Here is a 22,012-nt window from a genome sequence, read left to right as displayed (position 1 = left end):
GATGGACGTCTATATCCAAGTCTCTCGACAAACCCATATGGTCCAGGGCCCAACCAAAGGCGTGACCGGATCAAGATGGCGAAATAACCTCCTAAATAACACGAATACTCTCATTCGAGCGTTGGTAGACATTCGTGATTGAGAAGATAGAAACTCCGTAATCAAAAATTACTATCAGAGCAAAGCCCGGGGATTAATCATAATGTGAATTTGACCTCTTTTTATTGTTGACCTTTTATGAATACTGTCGTAACAGGCTTTGTGTTCCTGGTATTTTTCTTTTGTTCTCTTTGTTTTGATCTTGAATCTTTTACCCCTCTACCTCTTTCCCTCGTTTTATCTCTCACCACCTCCACCTCCACCATCACCATCACCACCATCATCATCATCATCGTCATCATCATCATCATCATCATCATCATCATCATCATCATCATCATCATCATCATCATCACCACCACCACCACCACCATCATTGCTTGCTTCTTGTGTCGTCCCGAAGATCCAGCAACTGCTGGTTCTCGTATGGCACCCCACCTTCTCGTCCGCCCCTCTTTTCTCTCGTTCTCCTGCCTAGGGGTTCCAGCAACTGCTGGTCCTCGTGTGGCTGTAAGACAAACATGTCGGGACCTTCGGAAACCAAAGGACAGGCGCAACCCCTATTCTCCAAGCCAAGCGCGAACGTCAAGTTTCCAGTGAAGTCTATTAAGTACCATGACTTGGAACAAGATAGTTCTATGGCTAAAGAAATCGCCACTGATCCTTCAATTCATTTGCTTCTCTATCGGACAACTTTGAGGCTCCGCCAGGGTGTGTTCGTCGGCGACGGAAGAGATAGACAGGAATCCTTCTGGATCGTCAATTGCTCTTTTGAGCAGATAGAAGCTGTCTCGCTCGACACCAATCAAGTCGAGATAGTTTATACCTTCAAGACGACTGCCAAGCCTGATGGTAGTCCCCAAACAATCAATGCAGATACCCTCCCAAAGCCAGCTACATATCCGCTTGCGAGGGCCAACTTGCTTAACAAGGTGGTCCAACTCACCTTGGAATTCCCTAGCAGTCGGAAGTTGTGGGATAACAATACCAAGCTGTTCCACGAGGTTTTTATGGGGGGAAGAATCTCGCTTTCCGATGAGGAGCAGAAATACATCAGCTTCAATAAAAGAGCTATCGATAACGAAGCCGACGCGGAACATGAGTGTCTTGCTACTCTCGGCTGCCGAGTAAAAGGTGTTGCGGTTGGGAATCGAATCCTCTTAGGGATCTGGCCAAAGGAAGACCGGCCTTTCCGTATCTATGGAGGATGCAACTTGGTTCTTCGGGGCAAGAAATGGTTTTCTCGGGAAAAGGCTAAGAACTATAGTATTCCTGGCCAGACGGGGCTTCCGGAAGACTTCATGGCCTCGGTGACAGAGAACTCGGCCAAGTGGACCGCCTTGACCGGTGCTCCAGTGCATGCAGTCCTTCTTAACAACGTGGACGTTAAGACTGCCAAGCAAGTTGATGAAGATGACGTGGGCGTTCATATTGTGGCCAACCACATGCTTCAGGTCGAAATGCAAAACGCTACCAGAGCACTGGCAGAATACTGGGGCGATGAGAGCTTTGACGACGCTTGCCGGGATTGTACAAAGCAGGAAGTGACCATCTCCTCTGACAATGGTCCAAAAATTCCGTTAACCTCGATTTTCCTTCCGGATTTTCCTCGGGTGGATACCCATGATCAATGGAAATTGGCTCCCCCGGATCTCAAATCCCTTGTGCCAAATGACTGGAGGCTCAGTAGCGCCCAAATCGAGGCAACTATCCAGTTGCTTACCCACTCTTTATCTCTTGTGGTCGGCCCTCCTGGTACGGGCAAAACGCATACAATTGCTGCAGTGACTATGTTTGTCACGCAAATCCTCTGCGGTGGGTCGGTGGGATTGGCCAAGCTGGCCATCCTAGTACCGACTCACGCAGCAGGTGATGCTGTAATGAGTCAGTTGACCAACGCATTTGAGAAGTACAACTACAGCGACACGAATATTATTCGACTTCGAAGCAGAGCAGATACAGAAGCTCGACTTTTCGCCGATGTCCACGGATATCACGACGATATTGACAAGATCATCAATCTTGCCAATAAACAACCTCGTCAATACCAGCAATTCCTGAAAGGTATCGAAAAGCTCCGGGAGTCTGGCCGGTTAGACATGTCCAAAGAACAGCTCCGCAAACACAACGAACAGCGACGCGAACTCATCAGCCGCGTTATGGAAGACGTCCAAGTCGTGGTCACCTTGCCTTTCAATGTCAAGGAGATGATCCGGCGCAAGTTCAACCCGCAATTCGTCATATTTGACGAAGCCAGCTTTTTCCGCGATCCGGATCTCTTCCATGTTCTTGGACAACTGAGAGCAGATGTCCGTGTCCTTCTAGTGAGTGATCACAAGCAGTTGTCACCCCCTGTTTTTACGGCAGCCGGGAGAGCAGCCTGGTCAAGATCGGCTTTCGAACGTCTGATTGACAAAGGCTACTCTCAAACCCTTCTCAATACCTCTTACAGGTCGTATAAGGACCTTTATGAGCCGACCTCGGTGGCCTACTACGAGGGCAAGGTTGATACCTTCCGGAGTCAGCCGAGTAGAGACATACCAATCACCTCGGCGAATCCATTGACTGTCCGCCTGGGGAATAAGACATGGACTCTGCGCAGGCTCTCCCATTTCCTCCATCTCCCCCATAGTGAAGGAGATACGCGCAAGGATCCCTCGGAATCCCTGTACCACGAGCAGGAAGCCGAGCTTGGGATCTGCCTGGCCCAACAGCTTCTGAACAGACGTACCGGGAGCATTCTCATTATGTCCCCCTACAGAGCCCAAGTCGCCCTGGTGAACCGGCTTTGGGACCAGAGGTTCTCTGAGCTTCGGCCCCGCCCCAGGATTCAAACCGTAGATGCGTCCCAGGGGTCGGAGGCTGATGTTATCATCATCTTGATTACACTTAATCATGGCGCCCCCGGCTCCCTCCACTCGACGAAGCGGACCAACCTAATGCTGTCCCGGGCACGTAATGCCCAGTACGTTATCGGCGACTGGGACTGGCTGGGCAGCAAGGTCTTCAGAAAGGACGCCGCCTCGTTTTCCAAGTACCTTGACGAGGCCGAACGTCTTGTGGGGAAGGACCAGTATTGCGTTAAGTCGTGAAAGGGTTCAGAATAAGATGCGGGCTAGCGGCTGTCCTTAATTCAAGAGAATAAATACAATGAATAATCCTCTTAATGAGATAGTATTGTAACTTACTATGAAGTATACTACTACGTATATAACATGCTAGGCATCCTAGGAAAAACTGCAGTGCCAAGAATAGTAGATACGATAGTAATGATATTAAATAGCTAAAAGAAGAAAACAAAAGCATGGAACATGAGTGAGGAGTAGACATAAATATTGCAGGTTAGGTGTAGGACACAAGTGGAAGAAGATGACTGACAGGATGAGATGCAGTAGTGTCACAATCCGCTCCTTCAACTAGGCTATCTAAAATTCTGAGTTAACAGACTCAGAACGCACATCACTTCATCAGCTTACATGCACTATCATTTATGGTCATGTGACCGGCTGTCACACTGACCTCCTAGCTTGGACCAGCTAATTACTTAACGAACTTGACAGGTCAAGAATCTTATTGTGATTGAGTCTGCAGGTTGGACACGATAATTGAGAGTGCAGGATAGTGATGGATGCACAGCACTGAAGTGGGTTCAATACGAGAACCGACTCCATCCAAAACCAAGATAATTGAGACAATGTAGTGGTGCTAAAACCACTTCGCCATCACACTAAATCAATTGTTTCATCGGCACTGCCCTGTTGATTGTGTCATGATGAGACTGCTCGGAGTATGCAAGGAAATCTGTCAATTATTTCCCCCACTTTGATGGTTCTTTCTACAATGTTCTTGTCTGCTCAATGCTCATCTTCTTCTTCTGGCGGCGGACACCGTTTGGGGCTAAGCTTTTTCTGGGCAGGCTTTTTTTAGCCCGCGCGGGATGGAATTTCCCTCTCACTTTTGCTCCGAGACAATCAAGCAAGTGAAGCAAAGCAACTAACCAAGCAAGCAATCCGAGCTATTCTTATCGTCAGCCTGTCTCTCTCCCTCTCTCTCTCAGCCAATTGACCCTTCGGAAAACCCACAATGGCTGTTGACGCTATTCCCAACCCTGCACCTATTATCGAATCCCTACTCGGATAATGCCTTACGCAGCATGCGCTCAGCCCTGGCGCCCACCGCGTGATCGGCCAATGGGCCAACGCGATCCCAAAACTTGGCTACTCGGGCGTGGGTCAACTCGAAGGGTTTTGACCACCGCTCCACTGGCCCCGATAAACGAAAGAGCGGCCGGACTATCAGCTGGCCAGCAAATGACTAGAGCAAACTAAGCGATGGGCAGACCCTGAGGGCCCAGGGCTTCAAAAGCAGCAAGTCTCATCAACATGGCTCCAAGCTAACTCTTGCTAGTCCGCTGCTGGCTTATCTGCTGTCGCAATCCGGTCCTGCCTTTTGTTTTCCTTTTCCCTCTTTTCCTTTCCTTCCCTCTCTCCCCTCCATCCTCTCTCCTCCGCTTCCTCCTGATCGCGTCTGCCAACCAGTATGTGACCGATGGCTTTCAATCACTTCAACAGAAAGCAGAGGCTGCTTCTGTCCTCTTACGCCATCCTCTTTTTCTTCCTTATCATCGTCTGCCACTTCCGGTCCGCCCGTGACCCAGGCTCATTCTTCTTCCAGCCCACCGAAGGCTATCGCCCGGGATACAGTCTCCAACGGATCCATGAATCGCTGGAGTGGCTGTCTGCCTTCAATCGTTCCGACAATGTCCCGCCCCGTCCCGTCTCCCATGTCAGCCCGCCACGGGAGAAGACCGCCTGTGTCGGCATCGTTACCGTGAAGCGTCCCCTGCAGCAGGACCTCGACACAACCGTTGCTTCGATTCTTGATACCCTCTCACCCGAGCAGCGAGCGGCGCTGACCGTCCAAGTGCTCTTCGCCCTGAGCAAACCCTCCGATCACCCGGATTACAATCAGACATGGTTATCGAATGTCGTTGACCACGTACTCACCTACGACGATGTCGACGCACCCGGGTATATCATTATGAACTTGGAGAAGAAGAATAACATAAAGAAGAAGTCTCTGATCGACTACCGGCTCGGGCTACAGGCATGCTACGACATGACCGACGCGCCGTGGATCATCATGCTGGAGGACGACGTGGTGGCCCAGCGCAATTGGTACGAGCACACCATGCGCAGCGTCCAGCAGGTAGAGGACTGGCGCCGGCACGATACAATCAAGGACTGGCTATACCTGCGGCTCTTCTACACGGAGAAGTTCCTCGGCTGGAACTCGGAGAATTGGCCCATCTACCTGTCCTGGAGTGTGCTGCTCGTCTCCCTCTGCGCCAGTGCAGGCATGTACACTCGGCGGAAGATCCGCGCTACCCAGGGCATCCTCACCAACTCGTTCCTGCTGGTGGTCTGCTTCTTCTGCGTGCCGCTACTGATCACCCTCTTCTTCCTGGCTGGTCGGGTCACCTGGTACCCAATGCAGGATGGAGTGCACGTGATGAACGCGCACGGCTGCTGCTCGCAGGCCCTTCTCTTCAATCGCGAGAACGTTCCAGCCCTCCTGGAGTACTTTGAGCACATGGAGGACGTGATCCCCACCAAGGCGGTGGACAGCGTGATCGAGATGCAGGCGGGGCGGGCCGAGCTGGACCGACTGGCCATCTCCCCGTCGCAGATGCAGCATGTTGGAGCAGTTTCGTACAAGGAGAAGAAGAAGTCGTGGAAGTGGGAGGGGCCGTATCGCGTCAAGGGAGCGCACGGGGTCTGGAGTATGGGGTTTGAGCAGGCGTACGAGAAGGACATGGACCGATTATTTCAGATGGACGGTTCGGCATGATTATATACGCTGTATGCAGCAACGCATGGCATGGATGGGATGCACTGGTTTATGAACACGCATGACTGGATTAATGTTTATGGTGTGTATATATACATAATGGTTTCTTTGGTTTGTGAATAATAGAACTACTATACTTGCAGAATTGACTGTACATGGTTCTTGCTATCACCCATCCTCTTGTTACAGTTCTGAGCAGCAGTTATTCACACAGCAAAAGCATACTTTCTCACCAGTATATAAGTAATGCTGTCTCCCCCCCCAACCGCCCATTGCTTAATACACATTGTTCACTAAACTATCTCATAGCTACAATCCTAATCTGTCAAATACCGAAATACCAGCAACGATAAAGAATAGTGACAGATAGCCTCCCTGCGGGGAAAGTCTAGACCTACTTGCTGCCCAACAACAGTAATACATAGTAATACATTTAATCAACTAAAAAATATACTAGTATCCAAAAGAACAACTAGGAAGAATTGTCCACTGGGTTTCCATCAGTCGGCAAAAAAGTTCTGGAATGAAATAAGGAAAATCATAATCCAAGGTAATATAGTACGTAGTATGGTAGAGTATAATAAAGGGAAAAAGTGGGGTCAAGTTAGATTAAGAAGTTTCCACTTTCAGGCATGGTTGGCGCCCATGAATGAGGTAACGTTAAGAGGGATGAACTTAGTCTTCAAGGTTGTTGACGAACATGATGTTGAAGGGGGAAATGAAAAAGAGAAAAATCATAGAAAGATGTAGTAACCGGATATATCACTCAAGTGTAGAATAGTTGGGATGGATCAATGCGACGAAAACGAGAAGAGAAAAAAAACCGTCTCGGTCATTCGGCCCCAAAAGCAGGACGTCATTTGATCAAAATCAAAGTCTTGGCTGCTCGTTCAGTCTTTTTTCTTTCCACTCAGTCTTTCTTCTCGCTCGCGGCCTTTGCCACTTTGGCGCGGCTCCCTCAGCTCTCTTCCACACTCTCTTTTTTTTGTGTTGATCATTGCTGGGTTAGCTATTGCGTGCTTTCCCTTCCCACTCCTCTTCAAATCATCTTCTCATCTCCTCCTTCATTCTTTTGATTGAGAGCTCGCCTTCGCGTTGTTGTTGCGCCTTCGCAATCAATCGCATCCCATACTTCCCTTACTACTTTGATCATCCACTCTCCCGATCGCATTCTCTCTCCGCCCTCCCCTTCCCCTCCACACTCTCCCTGTTCGGCAACAATGGGCGGCGCTAGAAACATCTCCCACGGCCGCGGCGGCGCAGGTATGTTTAGCACTATCTCTCCCTCTGCCTTTCTCTCTCTCAGTCTCCCTCTTTTTCAACTCACAATATCATCTCATCTAACGCGACATTGCTCCCCCCCCCCCGACAGGCAACATCTTCTCCGGCCACAATGAATCCCGCACCACCCCAAAGGACCTCGTCACCCCCACCATCAAACAAGACATCTTCACCACCGGTCGCGGCGGCTCCGGTAACATGATGCACAATGATCCGGAACACCCCGAATTAGCCCGAGAAATGCAGGATGTGGAGTCGCCCCCATTGCGCATGGAAGAAGCGCCGCACTTTATGGGCCGAGGTAATTTCCCCTATACCTCCTATACCTCCCCTTTGTCCGTGGTCGTGTCTTCTCGAACAATGAGCTAAGCAATGGGTTGTAATGTTGTCCAGGCGGTGCTGCAAACGCATATATCCCTTCCGCGGAAGAAGAGAAGCGCGTGCGCGAACAGGAAGAGGAGCAGTTGAGGCGTGTGCGCACGCAATCGAAGGATCGCAGGAAGGATGCTGAGACCGCCAGTGTCGCTGGTGAGGGTACCGGTGCTGGTGGCGGGGGTGGTGAAGAACGAAATCCGTCCAGTTGACTAGCACATGTTTGGAGTTGAGGATGAGGCTGGATCTATTGCTGGGATGTCATATCTGTCAGTTGTTTCTGCTGGCAGAGATGGCATGGCAATGTATAGCATGGCGTGGTGAGGTAATGGGGAAGAGATAGTGAGTGAGGGAGAGTGAGCTGCATTCTGTCGCTCACGCTTAACTTACTATTCTCTTTCTTTCTTCCCCTGCTCTGGCTGCGCAGTGCTTTTCTGGCTTTGACTCTTCTCCAAACGTGTGGTTATTGTTGCACCATATGTGTGTGTGCTTGTGTTTCCGCTCCTCTCTTTCGAGTGGACCGGACTGGACTGAACTGAACCGGACTTCTGAGATGGATGGGATGCTCTCATCCCATCTATCTATACTTCGACTGACTGACTGACTGACGACCGGCCGACCGATACCTGCACTACCTGCTCCCAACAATCCTCAAGCAGATCAGTGTGCAGGTGCAGGTAGTGCTCGACACCACCTACCTACCCCTCACCTACTCATCTCTCCATCTCTATACCCATCCCCTAGATGGAGAGATCTCTTCCTCATCTTCCCTTCCTATCATATTCCCTCCCATTCGATCTGGATCTGTTTTATTTTTTTGTGTTTTTTGAAGAATACCCATGTAGTAAAGAAACCCGGACGTGGGGAAAAAGAACGGCGCGAGGGTCGGATTTTGTCGTTTCGTTTCATTTCATTTCATTCATATTTGTGATTGCTGTTGCGTTTGGACTGGGGGTATTGTTATTTATTTTTTCCAAGTATAATATGTGTCTCTCTGTGTGTGTGTCTTCAGTATTATAATCATTTGTTCTCATTTCCACTCATTTATTTTCTATTACAAAGGTTGGGCAGGGCACACCGGGGCCCTTTTGTAGTGGTTGTTGGCACTATTGTAACTAGTAGTGAGATCTCCAATGAAATCGCGGGGGCTTATCTATGGGGAGGGCTGCATATTGCTTTTTTCTTGCCTTGTTTCTTTAGTGGTCATTACTAGGGGTATTATTATTATTACTTGGGATTCTGCTAATTCTGTCTATTGCCGAGGTAAATAGTGTAGATCGTGTATGAATCTATAATCCAAATAAAATGTATGTATGCATAGCTTGCTCTGAAATAGAAATGCAATACCAATCAAGTACTCCGTATATTGCTTAGGAGGTATCATCCATCTCATGCCAAGTGAGTATGTGTCCCATGCGATCATGCCATAGATAGTTATAGGTGGTGTAGATGTCCAGCACCCTGGTTCAGTTTGCGCTGTCGAGTGATTGGCGGTCGGATCTCCTCTCCTTCATGTCCATCGACTAACCAACTAGATTCCACTAGTTGGTCGCATTTGTCTTTCTTCGTTGTGGTGTTCACTCCGCTCCGCTCTTAGTGCTTATTCCCGGTCGGCCTCCCCAAAAGTCACTTCCCATCATGTCCTGGTCTTCTTTCTATTACAGTTCACTGCATGACTCCCTCTTCTTCCAGACTGCATGAATTCTGTGTAGGTCACTCATGGTAGAGCCTGGCCCACGGATGGCAGGGGTGTTCCCGCCTGCTTTAAAGGTATGTCGACGGGCAGCGTGCACGCTGCACGCGTCTCTCAAGGATGGTCATGGTGACCGAACAATGTACTCTCCAGCGCGCAGATGCATCCATATTCGGTGTCTGAAATGAACAACGCGCACTGGAGAAGGGAAAAAAAAAGGTACTTATACATCTCGTCCATGAACCGTCTCAGACTGGAGGAATATAGCATCCTGTCGCGTCCACTACCCAACTGATTGAGTCTTTCCAGTCTGCACCCAGGCGCTGGCCGATCTCCCGGATCAGTCGCGCTCCCCACTCGCCCATCCACCAATGTCCTCGCAACGAGTGGATAATCACCGCGTAATGGGCCAAGATGGCTAACGCAAAGGGCTGTCTCTGCTGCAGCAAATCCAAGTATCGCGGCGGGATCTGGAAGATCCACTGGAAGGCAATAATCATGGTTTCTCCGCCCCGGGCCAGCTTGTCCAGCGAGTAGCTCAAGTACCGGATCGTCGTGTCATACGTGTCCTTATCATGGGCGGGATCGCGGCTGGCTAGGTCCGCGTTCATTCGGGTCAGCGACATGATGGCCAGCCGAGACGTATCGGGCATGGTTGGCTGCGAGGTGTCGCACTCGAGAAGCGGGCTGAACTCGCCATCCGCGACCCAGTTGATGATTCCTCCTTGGACGTCCACCGACCCGCGTGTGAACCGAAAGATGTTGAGAAGCTCATTCAGGACGTCCCCGAGTTTGTTCGTCGTCCGAGGGAGGGCGAAGGAAAAGACCACCATGATACTGGACAGAGCAAAAGCGGCATTGCAGTTGGATTGATCCAGACGTCCCGCGATCTTGCTGAGACCGGTCACAGCCCGGGACTGGTGTGCCTGGGCGGTTCGGATGTAATAGTCTTTGGGCGGACCGGAGGGGCAGTTGAAGCCCAGATCCAGGGCGGAGAGAGCCAAGATGCCGTGCATCAAGAATGGGTGGCGCATGGCTTCCCTTGGCACTACGCCCTGCCAGATTCCTTCTACCGAGGTATTTCGCGAGACCGAGCGGTATGTGGTCGTGCACCATTGCATCATCAACTCGAGGTCTTGAATGTTCAGCTCCCCGGTGGGAGTGGAAGGGGCAACAGGGTCCATGACGACGCAGTATTCAGCGAAAATCCTGGGGTTCACGTGGGAAGGGGAGGCGGTGCGGGATGGGGGAAGGGTCGGGGTGGTGGAACGAGACTTGACCCTAGGCCAGACCAAGGAGGTGGAGGAGGGAATATATTGACATATTATGTTGTCGCTGGTGCAATGGGAGCACTGGGGGTGTTCGTTGGGGCACTGCATCCCGGTTCGATTAGCATCTATGAGGGCGACACAGGACTACCAGTCCCGATTTGAAGAACCACAGAAAAGTGGTGTGGTGTAATAATTCAGGGGAGGGGGGGTGGTGGAAAGTAGCAAAGGTCCCGGTCCACAGCAGTAATCAAACAAGCAGATAAAGCTCCACTGATAGGTACATATCTAAAAGTAGGAGGGAGGAGTGGAGGAAGGAGGCAGGGAAGGGAAAGGGATCACTGCATCATTCAGGCATCCAGGCACCCAGGCAATGATGAGGGAGGAGGGAATTGGGGGAAGGGAGAAGGGAAAATAATAGAAGAGAGAAAATTAAAAAAAGAGGGAAAATGTAAGAAGAAGAATAGCAGCAGTAGAAGAAGGGAAAAAGGATGGAAACTTTAGTGGACCAAACAACCAAGAAAATAACAGGCCAGGCCAGGCAACTTAAGTTAAGCTTCACCGGGACTAAAACCCCAAGAGCACCTACCTTGATTCGCCGGTTCCTGCACTCAAAACAGCCATTCCGCGCCGGGGCTCTGTAAGTGCGCCGTGCAGGCATTGCTGGGGACTTTTTCTTTTCTTGGGGATTATATTATTATCTTCCCCTGTCGTGTTCTTTTGTTCCTTCTGTCCAGGTTCTGGGTGAAGGAGCAGAAGATGCCGGGGAGGGTTGAAGGGAGGGAGGGGGGGAGGTTTCCCAGCAGGCGCAAGGTGGAAACAGAAGCGTCAAGGATGGAAGGGAGGAGGGGGGATGTTTCATAGGAAGTGTAAAAAGAAGGAAAAATAAATATGAAAAACAGTCCCTTTAATCAAACAAGCAAGAAGCCGTGATCCCCTCCAACTGTTTACAGCTCAACTTTCAACAACACCTTCTTGGCCGGGGTGGATAGTTGGAGATCCATGAGATTTAATATCTAAACAAACGACCGACTCCCCATGCTTTTTGAAGAGAAGGAGAGAGAGAAGGAGAGGGAGAGAAACTAAAGAGGTTTTGGCCTCTTTTCCGGGAGAAGGTTCCAAAACCCGCTCATCGAGACCACCTTCAATTCCACAACCCACTTTTTCCCTCCACCACCCAAGCACTTTTCCAACAATAATTCCAAAGTTGTCCAAAGCTAGCCGATAGATCGCTGCCCCACTTCCGTTGTCTTTGCACGGAGGCAGTAAGAGCGCGAATCCCCGATGGCATGGATTGGAGGGATTGGATGGAACTGGATGGCTCTGGCCTTCCCCAAAAGACGAAACCAGTAAATGCGGGCAAAAAAAATAAAAAAAGGATTTGTGTTGTTTAATGCAGCGCTACGAAGGGCTCGGCGCCCCAACCGCCGTAGCAACAGAAGGGAAAGAGACAGAGACAGGATGATGCATCATGCGGTCGAATGGGCAAATGGTCATCTTGGTCATCTTGGGTCGCGGTGTACTGAACCCTGGATCATCGTTGCCTCTTTCTTTCTGTCTTTTGTCTGTCATGACCCAGCTCGCTGATGACTTGCCATCTTGAGAGGATGATCATTTATTAAAGATGTACGACTGTACAATTCTTGGTTTAAAAAAAGAAATAAAACTAAGCAAGTACGATGCATGGCCAGTGTTCATCCTACTCTACATGGTATACCGTCGGAGATCTTCCACCTGGGAATAGAAAACGAGAGAGAAAAAAGGAAAAAGAGGGTTAACTGTTCACTACTAGATATTACTTACTATCTAATACCAACAACTCACTAGTACTGATTTAGTCGGATTTAGTGGTGTGCTTTTCTTCCCCCATCCTTGACATGCCCCACCGGCCACCAGCCCAATTGACCCAATCAGGAATAAGCAGTCACACCCCCTGAAGCATCCCCCCGTTTATCCTACAATAATCTACTGACTATTAATGGAACTAAAGTGTAGTTTATCCCAGATCTTCCCCCGAAACTGAATAAGAAGCACCGGTCCATCCCGGAACTGATGGACATCCGTTCCCGAATGGAGAATAGAGATGGAGGGATGGACATAGAGGCGGGGGGGGAGAAAAACAAGAACAAGAAAAAAAAAATTGATGCTTAAACCCCGACAAGCCAGCAATGAATCTCTCTCGTCATGCCGTCTTGGGACAAAGCCGGGATCCACACCACATCCACTTGCAGCCAAAAAACCTAAAAGTCAAATCCCCATCTTCGGCTCCTGGCCCTTTGCCTATCGTGGCTTAGTGCTAGGCCTCCATGAACCCTGCTTTTGCTGTTTTGGGCAACTCAGATTCTTGGGGGCTTATCGGTGTTCTCATTGGCCTGCTATCCTCCCGCCTTGCCGGATCTGGCATAAGGGGTGCGGGCCCGTGACTCTCCCGCCGCCCGGGGCTGCCTCAGGCCTGATCCGATGGTTCGTTACTCACCATTGGACTGTTGTTGCTTTTGTAGCTACAACTGTACACCTACACTACTACCCTCACTAGACAGCTAGTGTCATAATCCCTCCTCCTTCTCCATCCACGTTGTGTCTCTGTTGCATGGCATCCGTGTCTCACATCTCCGAATATCGCCTTCGGCTCCGGAATCATGAGACGCTTGACCCAATGATGTCAGCCAGAACTCCAATCCTCTCATAGCTAGCTAGCTATGGTTCGATCACGACCATTCTGAATCAGTCAATCCATCAAGCGATAATACCCCGCTTAAGAGGGGCGAGCCGTTGTCGGCCACGGAGGAGTTACTGATCTTCCCGCTTGTTCTTTTGCTCTTTCAAAGAAACTCGATGGAATGAGCACGGTGGCACCATGGCGTAACTTTCCGTGGATGATGGACCCCGGCTGCGACAAAGCCTCTTCCGCAGCCTCTCCCACACCCACGCCCACGCCTCCCACGCCTTCCCAGCAGCAGCATCACACATAGGCATCCCACCAATCGTCCGTGACGTTGCCCTCGCTGTCCAATGATCAAGCTCAGCCCACAGTGCGAGGTGCATGCATCCTACAGCTAGCCATACCTCGGACTAAAAGCCCGACCGTTCCGCCCGGCGCTTTTGCGCCATATCGCGCGTGTGAGTAATCCTCGAGCTCCAGCTGGAATAAACCAGGCTAGCTAGGATCGCGATACCACTATACTAGTCCCATCTACATCTCGGCCGGCGGAGGTAACCGGCCTCACCGTTGGTACCGCGATCATAAAGGCGGCCAGTGGGTCCCTCTGATTTTCGCCGGGGGAACGGATTCACCCTAACCGCGCCAACGGGCTAATCTAGGTTGGATCAGAAGAAACGACCGCTGTTGGGGCCAAGGCCCTCAACAGCGGGCCGGGCTCAAGCCATGGGTGGATTTCAGATCACAGACCTCTTCACTGAATCTTCTGGTAGGATTCTCCATGCGCCCAGATGCGCCTGAGGGTCGGCCGCTTTGACTCGAATAGGCATGGCGCTAGCAAAAAGTCGCGCGCGTTGGATATCGGATTGGACCATACCGGTGAGCAGATGCTGCTGATTAGCCAGCACATCAGATACACCGTCTCCGCAAATCCTTCTCTTCCTGCAAGACGTCATCGTCATTCCCGACTGGGAAAATGCAGACCTTGCTTCTATATGAATCCTCGCCATCCCGCAACTTGTCTGTTATCTTGGACCACTCGATGTTAAACGAACTGGCCACTCTGCTGACCAACGACGGGACATGGTGCCATGAACCTGTTGGACCTGGCTGCCTAGCCGGGACGCTTGTTCCATGCTCGATGGCTTAGCACTGTATCGAGTCCACAGTTGCAGCGCTTAGGAGGGGTTGCATGGGCGCTTGACAAGGCATCAGCAAGTTGATTCGCCCAGAATCCTGGGAATACTTCGGTTAGAGAGTGGACATGTTGGAATATTCGTCAGACCACTTGGGTCAGCTGGGCCCGAGATACGCCGAACCGAAGAAGCAGATGTGTACAGAGTGTGCGACTTGGAGGGCACTACGTTTCTTTCTCGACTGGCACAGCATACGGAGTCGCCGTGATGAGTTGAGATGACGCTTTGCCCATTGTGGGGTTTCGGTCTGTCTGAAGACCGGACAGAAGCTATCGACAAATTGAAGGGCGAAGGTCCTCGAAGGAATCGTACGTCTGCATTCGATGCCTCCGCTGACGGATTACTCTACGCAGTTTGCTGCGTTATGGACAGCCTCCAAATTCGCCCCATTTCAAACCCAACCGGAAACTCGGCAGTTGCTCAGTAGATAAAGGGTTGGAAATCTGAAAACCAGGTTGCAACCATTAGCATCAGCAAAGAGACTTCTGATACGTAGATTTCCTCACATGACACTACACTACTAAACTTGCTGTCACATTGCTTGCCTCACAGCATGCTAGGACTGCACTCGAAATGCAGGCCGTGCTCAACAGTCACAACACAAGTCATCCACACACTAACCAGAAAAGTCTTGTCAGCCAGCGATGTTGAACAGCAACATGAGCCTATCACATCTCAATATACTTACCATCCGCACACGTTTTCTTGAATACGTAGCATATCGACGTGTAAGCTACAACTTCAGCTTATCAAAAGATACAAAACCTGCATCACAAGCTCGCTGTCAGTCAGAAACGTCATATGTCAGGCAATAGACCAATTTTTATCGACTTGGCAACTAAAATACCTCTTGCTAACCATGACGTGACCCAGCATCTATCCATTGCCTCCACTTACTTGCTCAACCACCATTGTCTCCCTAGAGACCTCTGTCTACTATGTGAACTGAGTTATGACCAACTCGCTACATAGTCCCATGGAACTTACCCCTTTACTTCTTTCCACAAATAAGTAAGTGCATACTACTATCTGGCTATGTTTGTGGAGTATCTCTCTAGTAGTGGCATTGATAATCAGAATTGTGATGTAGTGTATATATACTATATATATATATTTATATGTATACGTTCGGACAAGCAAATTTAGTAAGTTTTGACACCACAGGAGTTACATTCGTTGCAGCATGGTAACGAATAGTCGTAGACAAATATACATAGTAATCGCTGACTATATTTAACTACTACCAGACTACTACCAGTAATAGTACTAGAGTCCATGTACATTGTGCATACTTCAATCATTTATGTCTTCAGTTGATATTAGAAGGTGTTTAGTTGTGAAACCCCATCCCTATTTATGGGAACATTACCATCAATATATGTACTATGCACCTAGTCGCGCAAAAGATGCAGAGATTCTTGCATATGATCCATAGCCCTAGCGAGGGACAACAATGCACGGATGAATTCCGACAAGTGCTCTCTCTAAGTCCAAATCTAAATTTCAATAATCTAAGATATGTACAATACGCCAAAAATGCAATGTATATATATAGATATACCAAACCCATTAAGCGACTGAATCAAGAACCCACCCACTGATCCGCCCCCTGCAGCGCCATCAACGCAAAATGACTTCCCAGTGCCGGCCTCGCTCGAAACGCAAAGTACTCACCGGCCTCACCAGTCGTACTATCTTGTACCCAGTAACGGTCCGAGAAGGGTACATCGTTCAGACCATTAGCGATATAGGCATGGATATCGGAGATGAACATGTCCCTTGCATCATCGGTGACCGTTGCCGCCACGAAGCCCTGCCAGTTCGTTTGGCCCCAGTCGAGGTTAGCGTCGAGGGCTACGCCAGCTGGTTTGCGGACTGTGGGGTAGAAGGCTGTGGTGGCGTTATATGCTTCTTCGGGGAAGAGGCCAAAGGAGAATAACACGTCCGCGTAGTGGTTGTAGGCGAGGAACCAGGAGTCGTTGTCGTACTGGGTGGTGAAGTAGGTTCCATTGGGGTCTGTGCCGAGACGGCCGTTATAGAGGGCGTCAGCGATGGATTTGCCTGCGTCGGTGTAGTTTTGCTGCGAGGTTAGGTGGCCGTAGGAGGCGAGGCCGCTGGCCGCTTTCATGGCGAGGTTGGTTTGGTTGGCGACCTTGCCTAGGGCGTCGTTGAGGGAGAGTTGTGCGTCGGGGTATTTCCCGTTGATGCTTAGGTATTGAGCGTATTTCTGCAGAAGGGGGGAGTAGGTGCTTGTGATGTTGGTTGTGTTGGTTGCGCTTTCGTAGGCGTAGGTCATGATGAGGATGTTTCCGCTCTCTTCGACGGGCATGAACTCTCCCTTGGGGCTGTGGCCGGTGGCGTTGGGGTAGTCCATCCCGATGTCGTGCACGGCAAAGTCGTAGGTGTAGTTGGTTTGGTCCATGTATTCGAATACGGGTTTTAGGAGGAGGCGGATGTAGTCGGAGTTTAGGACGTAGAAGACTGGGAAGGATGCGTAGATGACGTCGACGGTGTTGATGTTTCCATCGCTGGATATTTCTTTGATGAAGGCCATGGTGTCGTTGGTGTCTAGTGTGTCATTTGGGATGGTGAGTTCCATGCCACCGTAGATTTGGCGGAGAGATAACGCAAGTATATCGGAGTAGTTAGTGCCGTATGATGATTCTCCGCCCTTTTGAATGAACTCGTCCATGTTGATTGACTCGTTCAGCGCGTCCGAGTAGTCGTCAAGGAAATACGAGACGGCGGATGTAGTGTTTGGGTAGATTGCTCGGTAGTACCCAGTTTGCGTTTTACCAAGGTAGTTAATGGTTTGCTCGCGCACATGGCCTATGGCGAAAGTGATCGAAGTATTCTTTGTAGTCGTTTCCAACTCGTGCGCAAATGCGACAACACCGTCAGATGTCCAGTTTGCGTAAGCATTGCCCAGTGATCCATTGGCCACAAATTGAGAGCGGATCGCAGATAACGGCCCCGAGGCAGAAGAGAGACCGCTTCCATTTTCAGCCCGCGTGGCGTAAACCGTCTGACCCCAAAGCGCTTGCTCTTGAGAGTTTTGCGAGAACAAGGCCTCTTCCACGGGACTCAGCTGAAAGACTGAAGTTTTGTTGGCTTCTGAGAAAGCCCAAGTGGCGTTATCCGGTTGACCGGTCCAGGACGAATCAATGTCAGAGTAGATCTGGACAGAGTCGTTGCGCGATATCCCACTAACTGATATCGTGAGGTAAGAAAAGGGCAGAGACTGGCGTAGATAATTTGTTGGGGAGACAGGCGAAAAGAAGTCGAGAGTGAAATTTTTCGACCCGGCTGTCAGCAGAAAAGTGCTGTGCGTCGAGGTGAAATTGCCAACTCTGACGGTAGCAGCCTGGATGCCTACTAATTTCTCACCGACCCCGAAAAGACTGTACGCCTGACCATTTACACGAGCAATGACAGACCAGGTGAGGTTATTCCCAAACCAAAACTGAGGTGAACTAGAGGGAAGGCTCGATGCCTGATATCCGGGAAGCCAAGCTGTACACGTCAGTATGCGTTTATTCTACATGATCAAGCAATGCGAATCAAGATTGAACTTCAAAGCAGAGGCTGGACTAACAAGACAGATAGGGACTGCGAACAGCAAGTGGATAAGCCGGCGGCAGGAGGAGAGCAAAAGAAGCAGACACGACAACTTGAAGAAGAGCGCATCCCCAGGCCCATAGGAGACATGATTCCCCAAAGCACCTCATGATCTACAAGAAGAAAGGTAGAAAGAGATGAAGGGGTATGTGCTATACAATAATGTCGCCGCTCACCTGTGGCAGCATGCGGACCCCTCTAGGGAGTCCGGCATTCAAGTACTCTCCCCTTCATTGTCTCCCACTGCACAATTCCATTCAGGAACATACTTTTCTTGGAAGGAGTGGGTCATAGGATTTGCTGCTCTGGTAGGCTTGAATTCTAGCAAGAGAGTGATAAGGGCGTGGTACCAATTCATGGCTAGCATTCGTTCTCGTCCATAGTTCGGCATGTAGAGGCAGCAGCCCAGCCAAGCGGCGACCAATCGTGGTGGTGGACCTGAGACTTACCCCTGGGTCCTGAATCCCATTATTCAGCCCTGAGACGGGCCCGGCAGATCGCATCTTTCAGATCGTAGATCATCGTCGACGTTTCCTGTCAATCTGTCGCCGTCCTCGGCTCGCTCTAGGCCGGCCCCGGGCTCTCACATTCTTCAAACAAAGGTCACTACCCCCGCATTCCAGATGTTCACAACCCGCTACAATCCTGTTTCCAGGCCAAGTCACTCAGTGAAGTATACCTTCTCTGCCGATTTTTCTCCCTGCAAGTTGGAAGACCCTTGAGATGGTTTTCCATGGCTGATCGTGGGGCTCCCGGATCGGGTTCATCGCTGGGTCGTCCCTGATTCCACGATCTACCCATCCTCGGAATAGAGAAGCGGGAGATAAATCTTCTCGAAGGCCCAAGGCTGCATTCAAAGGGGTCCAGGGGCACATTCAGGGCGAGATATGGTCGAGTAGAGACATGGCTGCAGAAGAGCTACCTAAGGGAGCATTCTGCCAAGGTTCGTCCTCAGAAGCAAACCTTGTCTTCTGCATCGGCACGCGGGCACGTGTGATCCTATGTTATGCTTAAGTTTGTGAGATAGCATCCCTGCAGAGTCTCGTTAGCACCAAAGCTTATTCCTGCAACTTCATCGTCCGCCTTCCTTCCAAGGGTCGAACGACAAAATGTAGCTTCTGTCGACGCCTTTCGTTCCTACGCAACAATGGACCCCCTGGCACTTTGATGAAGCCAAGTATTTGCCACCATGGAACCGCCTGAATGTGGCTACAAGCCATTGGTATCAGACTTGCGGAGGGGTTTGGAAATTGGAAGACCTTTGTCACCGCAGGGTTGGTCTGGCCCCGACCCTGGATACATATGATCCCTTGCCTGTGACACCAGGGAATGTTTACAGGATATGGGTATTATGAAGCGACCGAGGGGCTTACCACATCCTGGCCAGGTCACCACAGACTGCCGGATAGCTGCAGGCCAGGATGGGCATTCCTCGTTGCTTGATCCATCGCGTTGCAGGAGTCAGTGACTTCATTCTTAGTCACGGTGCAACCATGTCCGACAAACCGGTTGATGTTCTCAGTCAAATAGGCTCTAATTTTCGTAGCGCTATTAGAGTTTCAAGTTGAGTGAGAGCTTATGTAGATCCGGCGAGCAGGACGAGGATGACAAGCTGTCGCTCCAGAAAAGTACATGCATATAGTTTGGTTAGTAGTGTGAGCTTTGGTCCATGTGTCACGGGTAAGGCGTAAGGATCTTCCAAATGCCTGCCTTCTATGGATTTTCTTGCAGGTGAGTTTGACTGCCTCTGATTGAGGAGCAACGCGTCTGTGCGAGAAAAGTGGTTTGATGACTAGGGAGTCACATCCAAAAAGCATTTCCTCTTCTACTATATTATCCGTACTCGTAGTAGCTGGGTCCACAGAAAATATGAAGAGCTTTGTGGTATTGTTATTTATGTCGGAATCTTCATAGAACTGTATAAATCCGCGGTGGCAGTGGTTTCCACACTGTCTGCAATATCTCATTTGATCAGGGTATTTGTAATGTGTAATGCCTTAAGTATGCCGTGCAGGTAAGACGGAGCATGACCGGCCGGCAGTACTGCGGATAAATCAACCGCATCCCCATCCAGTAAGTGCAGTGAGTGATTGTTAGTAGTGGCAAGTGGCCGGGTACCAATGCAGCGTCTGTTTACCGATCCACCGGTGCCCGCACCCGATAAAAAATTGCTGGATTTTATCTCCTAGCGAGGGCCTTTTCCAGTTCCCCGGCAGTGCATTGGTGCAACAACCACGGTGATCATCCGTCTACGGGCGATTGGTTTGCTTGCCCCTCCAATCACCATCTCACCTCCCCTGAGTCAGGGAATGTAAGATAGTGAGATCTAAATCGATTATTGGTTGAATGTAAAGTCTCCAGAGGGCAGAGAGATCGGAAGTCTCACACAGTTCAGCTCCCAGCGGCACAAAGTGGATGGTGCACCGGTGGGATTTTTCCTTGCCGATGGGGTCCGTCTTGACTGAAAACGGAACGGTTGGAGTTTGATTCCCTGCCGCCTAAACCCGGAACGGCGACCGCAGCCCTTCAATCCGACCCAATGCTGAGGATCCCTGCACTGGATTGGCTGAAACAGAAGCAATGGCTCCACACTTGTGCACATCTCGGCCGGGGTGGTTGCCGCAGTTGGCCAATTTAGGTAGAGGAGACTCCAGCTGGCTGCATCTTCTTTTCGTTGCATTTATGCGCTCGACCCACTCCTATGGTGACAGCAAAGGCCTGCTGAATGAAAATTGTAAATAGAATTTTTGGGGAGGATGGAACACAAGCTGAACTGTGATGGGGTACCATTCGTTACGATGACGAGATGGAGGGGAAAAACTATTAATTTGTGATCTAATTTTTTTTTCTCACTTTATTGGCAGGAAATACCTACAGACAAAGAAGAGTCAGAAAAAAGATAAAGAGCAATCAAAAGGAAAACATGGGGGAGAATAGATGGATCACATAGAAAAAGAAAGGTAAATAGCAAACAAAGGACAGGTGCGGGAAAAATCCAGCGGGAGTTGCTGGGCCAAAAAAGTAGTTGCTGAACCCGACCGTCTGGGTCGCGAGGTTCCTGCGCCGGGTTGATCGCCTCCTGAGCCGTGACGCTACGACCAAAGGAAGGAAAGAGGAAAAAGAGAGCAGGGCAAGCCCCGAGGGTTGGCCAGCTAAGCCCGTTAGCCCAATCCTTCTGCTCCCCAAATCCCAGGAATTGCCGGGGCTTGCTGGCACTGCTGGGGACTGGCTCCCTCTCTCTAACCTCCCCCCGGAGATCCGTGGGCTGGCTTGCCTTTTCCCTTCAATTTGCGTTCTATGGAAATCCTTATCCAGCAGCAGACAACTGACTCCATACTTTAAGATTGGAATAGTATGTTTCCCTGGATATACCAGAATTGTTTATTGTTTATCATATTTCATTGTTATGGAATCGACAAGACCAGCGCCCGTAGGATAATGTAGCTAGTAGTAGTAGTAGTAATGAGTAGCTACTCATAGGCGACCAGACGTAGAGACCGCAAATGAGCTCATCTCCTCCCAAACTTAAGGTTCTGGACCTCGAGAGCTGCCCGTGACTCGCGCACCTTCTGCTTTCGTCCCCTCCTCGGCTGCTCCAATCTTTTCTGCTGTCCGCACCAACTCTCCGTCTTCCCTCTTCACTTTCAGCCTGCCCTCTTTCGCAACCCCGCCTTTTTTTCTTCCCTTCTCTTCCTCCTCCCTCCAGTCTATCTTCTGGTCTGTCTTGTTCTAGTTTCGGGTTGGCTTGCAGCTTCATAGCCGCCAATCATTTAGCACTGCGGGTTCCTGTCCTTGTGCTACCTCCCAGGATAAAGCGGTCATCATTGGGGAACCTGTGGTCCTGCGGCCGATCCGTGGAAGGCTCAGCGATTCTCCCGCATTTTGACAGCTCGTCGCTGCGCCTTACCCAGAGTTCAATCCTCACTTCACGAGCTTCAACGTCTACACTGTGCACCATCCGCCGAACGACGCGTGT

At 50.2% G+C, this 22,012-nt stretch overlaps 5 protein-coding genes across 5 annotated transcripts; 3 read left to right on the top strand and 2 right to left on the bottom strand.

The window, feature by feature from the left end:
• Positions 1 to 620: 620 nt before the first annotated feature.
• On the top strand, positions 621 to 3,191 carry AKAW2_20732A (DEAD/DEAH box helicase; the record flags this gene model as incomplete). Its single annotated transcript, XM_041685477.1, has 1 exon — positions 621 to 3,191. The coding sequence occupies one exon, from the start codon at positions 621 to 623 to the stop codon at positions 3,189 to 3,191; it is 2,571 nt and encodes an 856-aa protein (XP_041539558.1).
• Positions 3,192 to 4,647: 1,456 nt separating this feature from the next.
• On the top strand, positions 4,648 to 5,949 carry AKAW2_20731A (uncharacterized protein; the record flags this gene model as incomplete). Its single annotated transcript, XM_041685476.1, has 1 exon — positions 4,648 to 5,949. The coding sequence occupies one exon, from the start codon at positions 4,648 to 4,650 to the stop codon at positions 5,947 to 5,949; it is 1,302 nt and encodes a 433-aa protein (XP_041539557.1).
• A 1,220-nt stretch (positions 5,950 to 7,169) lies between these two features.
• Positions 7,170 to 7,814, top strand: AKAW2_20730A (uncharacterized protein; the record flags this gene model as incomplete). Its single annotated transcript, XM_041685475.1, has 3 exons — positions 7,170 to 7,212; positions 7,322 to 7,531; positions 7,624 to 7,814. The coding sequence occupies 3 exons, from the start codon at positions 7,170 to 7,172 to the stop codon at positions 7,812 to 7,814; spliced, it is 444 nt and encodes a 147-aa protein (XP_041539556.1).
• Positions 7,815 to 9,543: 1,729 nt separating this feature from the next.
• Positions 9,544 to 11,224, bottom strand: AKAW2_20729S (uncharacterized protein; the record flags this gene model as incomplete). Its single annotated transcript, XM_041685474.1, has 2 exons — positions 9,544 to 10,668; positions 11,153 to 11,224. The coding sequence occupies 2 exons, from the start codon at positions 11,222 to 11,224 to the stop codon at positions 9,544 to 9,546; spliced, it is 1,197 nt and encodes a 398-aa protein (XP_041539555.1).
• Positions 11,225 to 16,000: 4,776 nt separating this feature from the next.
• Positions 16,001 to 18,224, bottom strand: AKAW2_20728S (uncharacterized protein; the record flags this gene model as incomplete). Its single annotated transcript, XM_041685473.1, has 2 exons — positions 16,001 to 17,827; positions 18,213 to 18,224. 2 exons carry the CDS (start codon positions 18,222 to 18,224, stop codon positions 16,001 to 16,003), a joined length of 1,839 nt encoding a protein of 612 aa, XP_041539554.1.
• Between the last annotated feature and the right edge of the window lie 3,788 nt (positions 18,225 to 22,012).

The sequence above is a fragment of the Aspergillus luchuensis genome, chromosome 2 (genome assembly GCF_016861625.1).
Source record: "Aspergillus luchuensis IFO 4308 DNA, chromosome 2, nearly complete sequence".
NCBI lineage: Eukaryota > Fungi > Ascomycota > Eurotiomycetes > Eurotiales > Aspergillaceae > Aspergillus > Aspergillus luchuensis.
The sequence above is the reverse complement of the archived record's forward strand: the minus strand, read 5'-3'. Positions and strand labels throughout refer to the sequence as shown.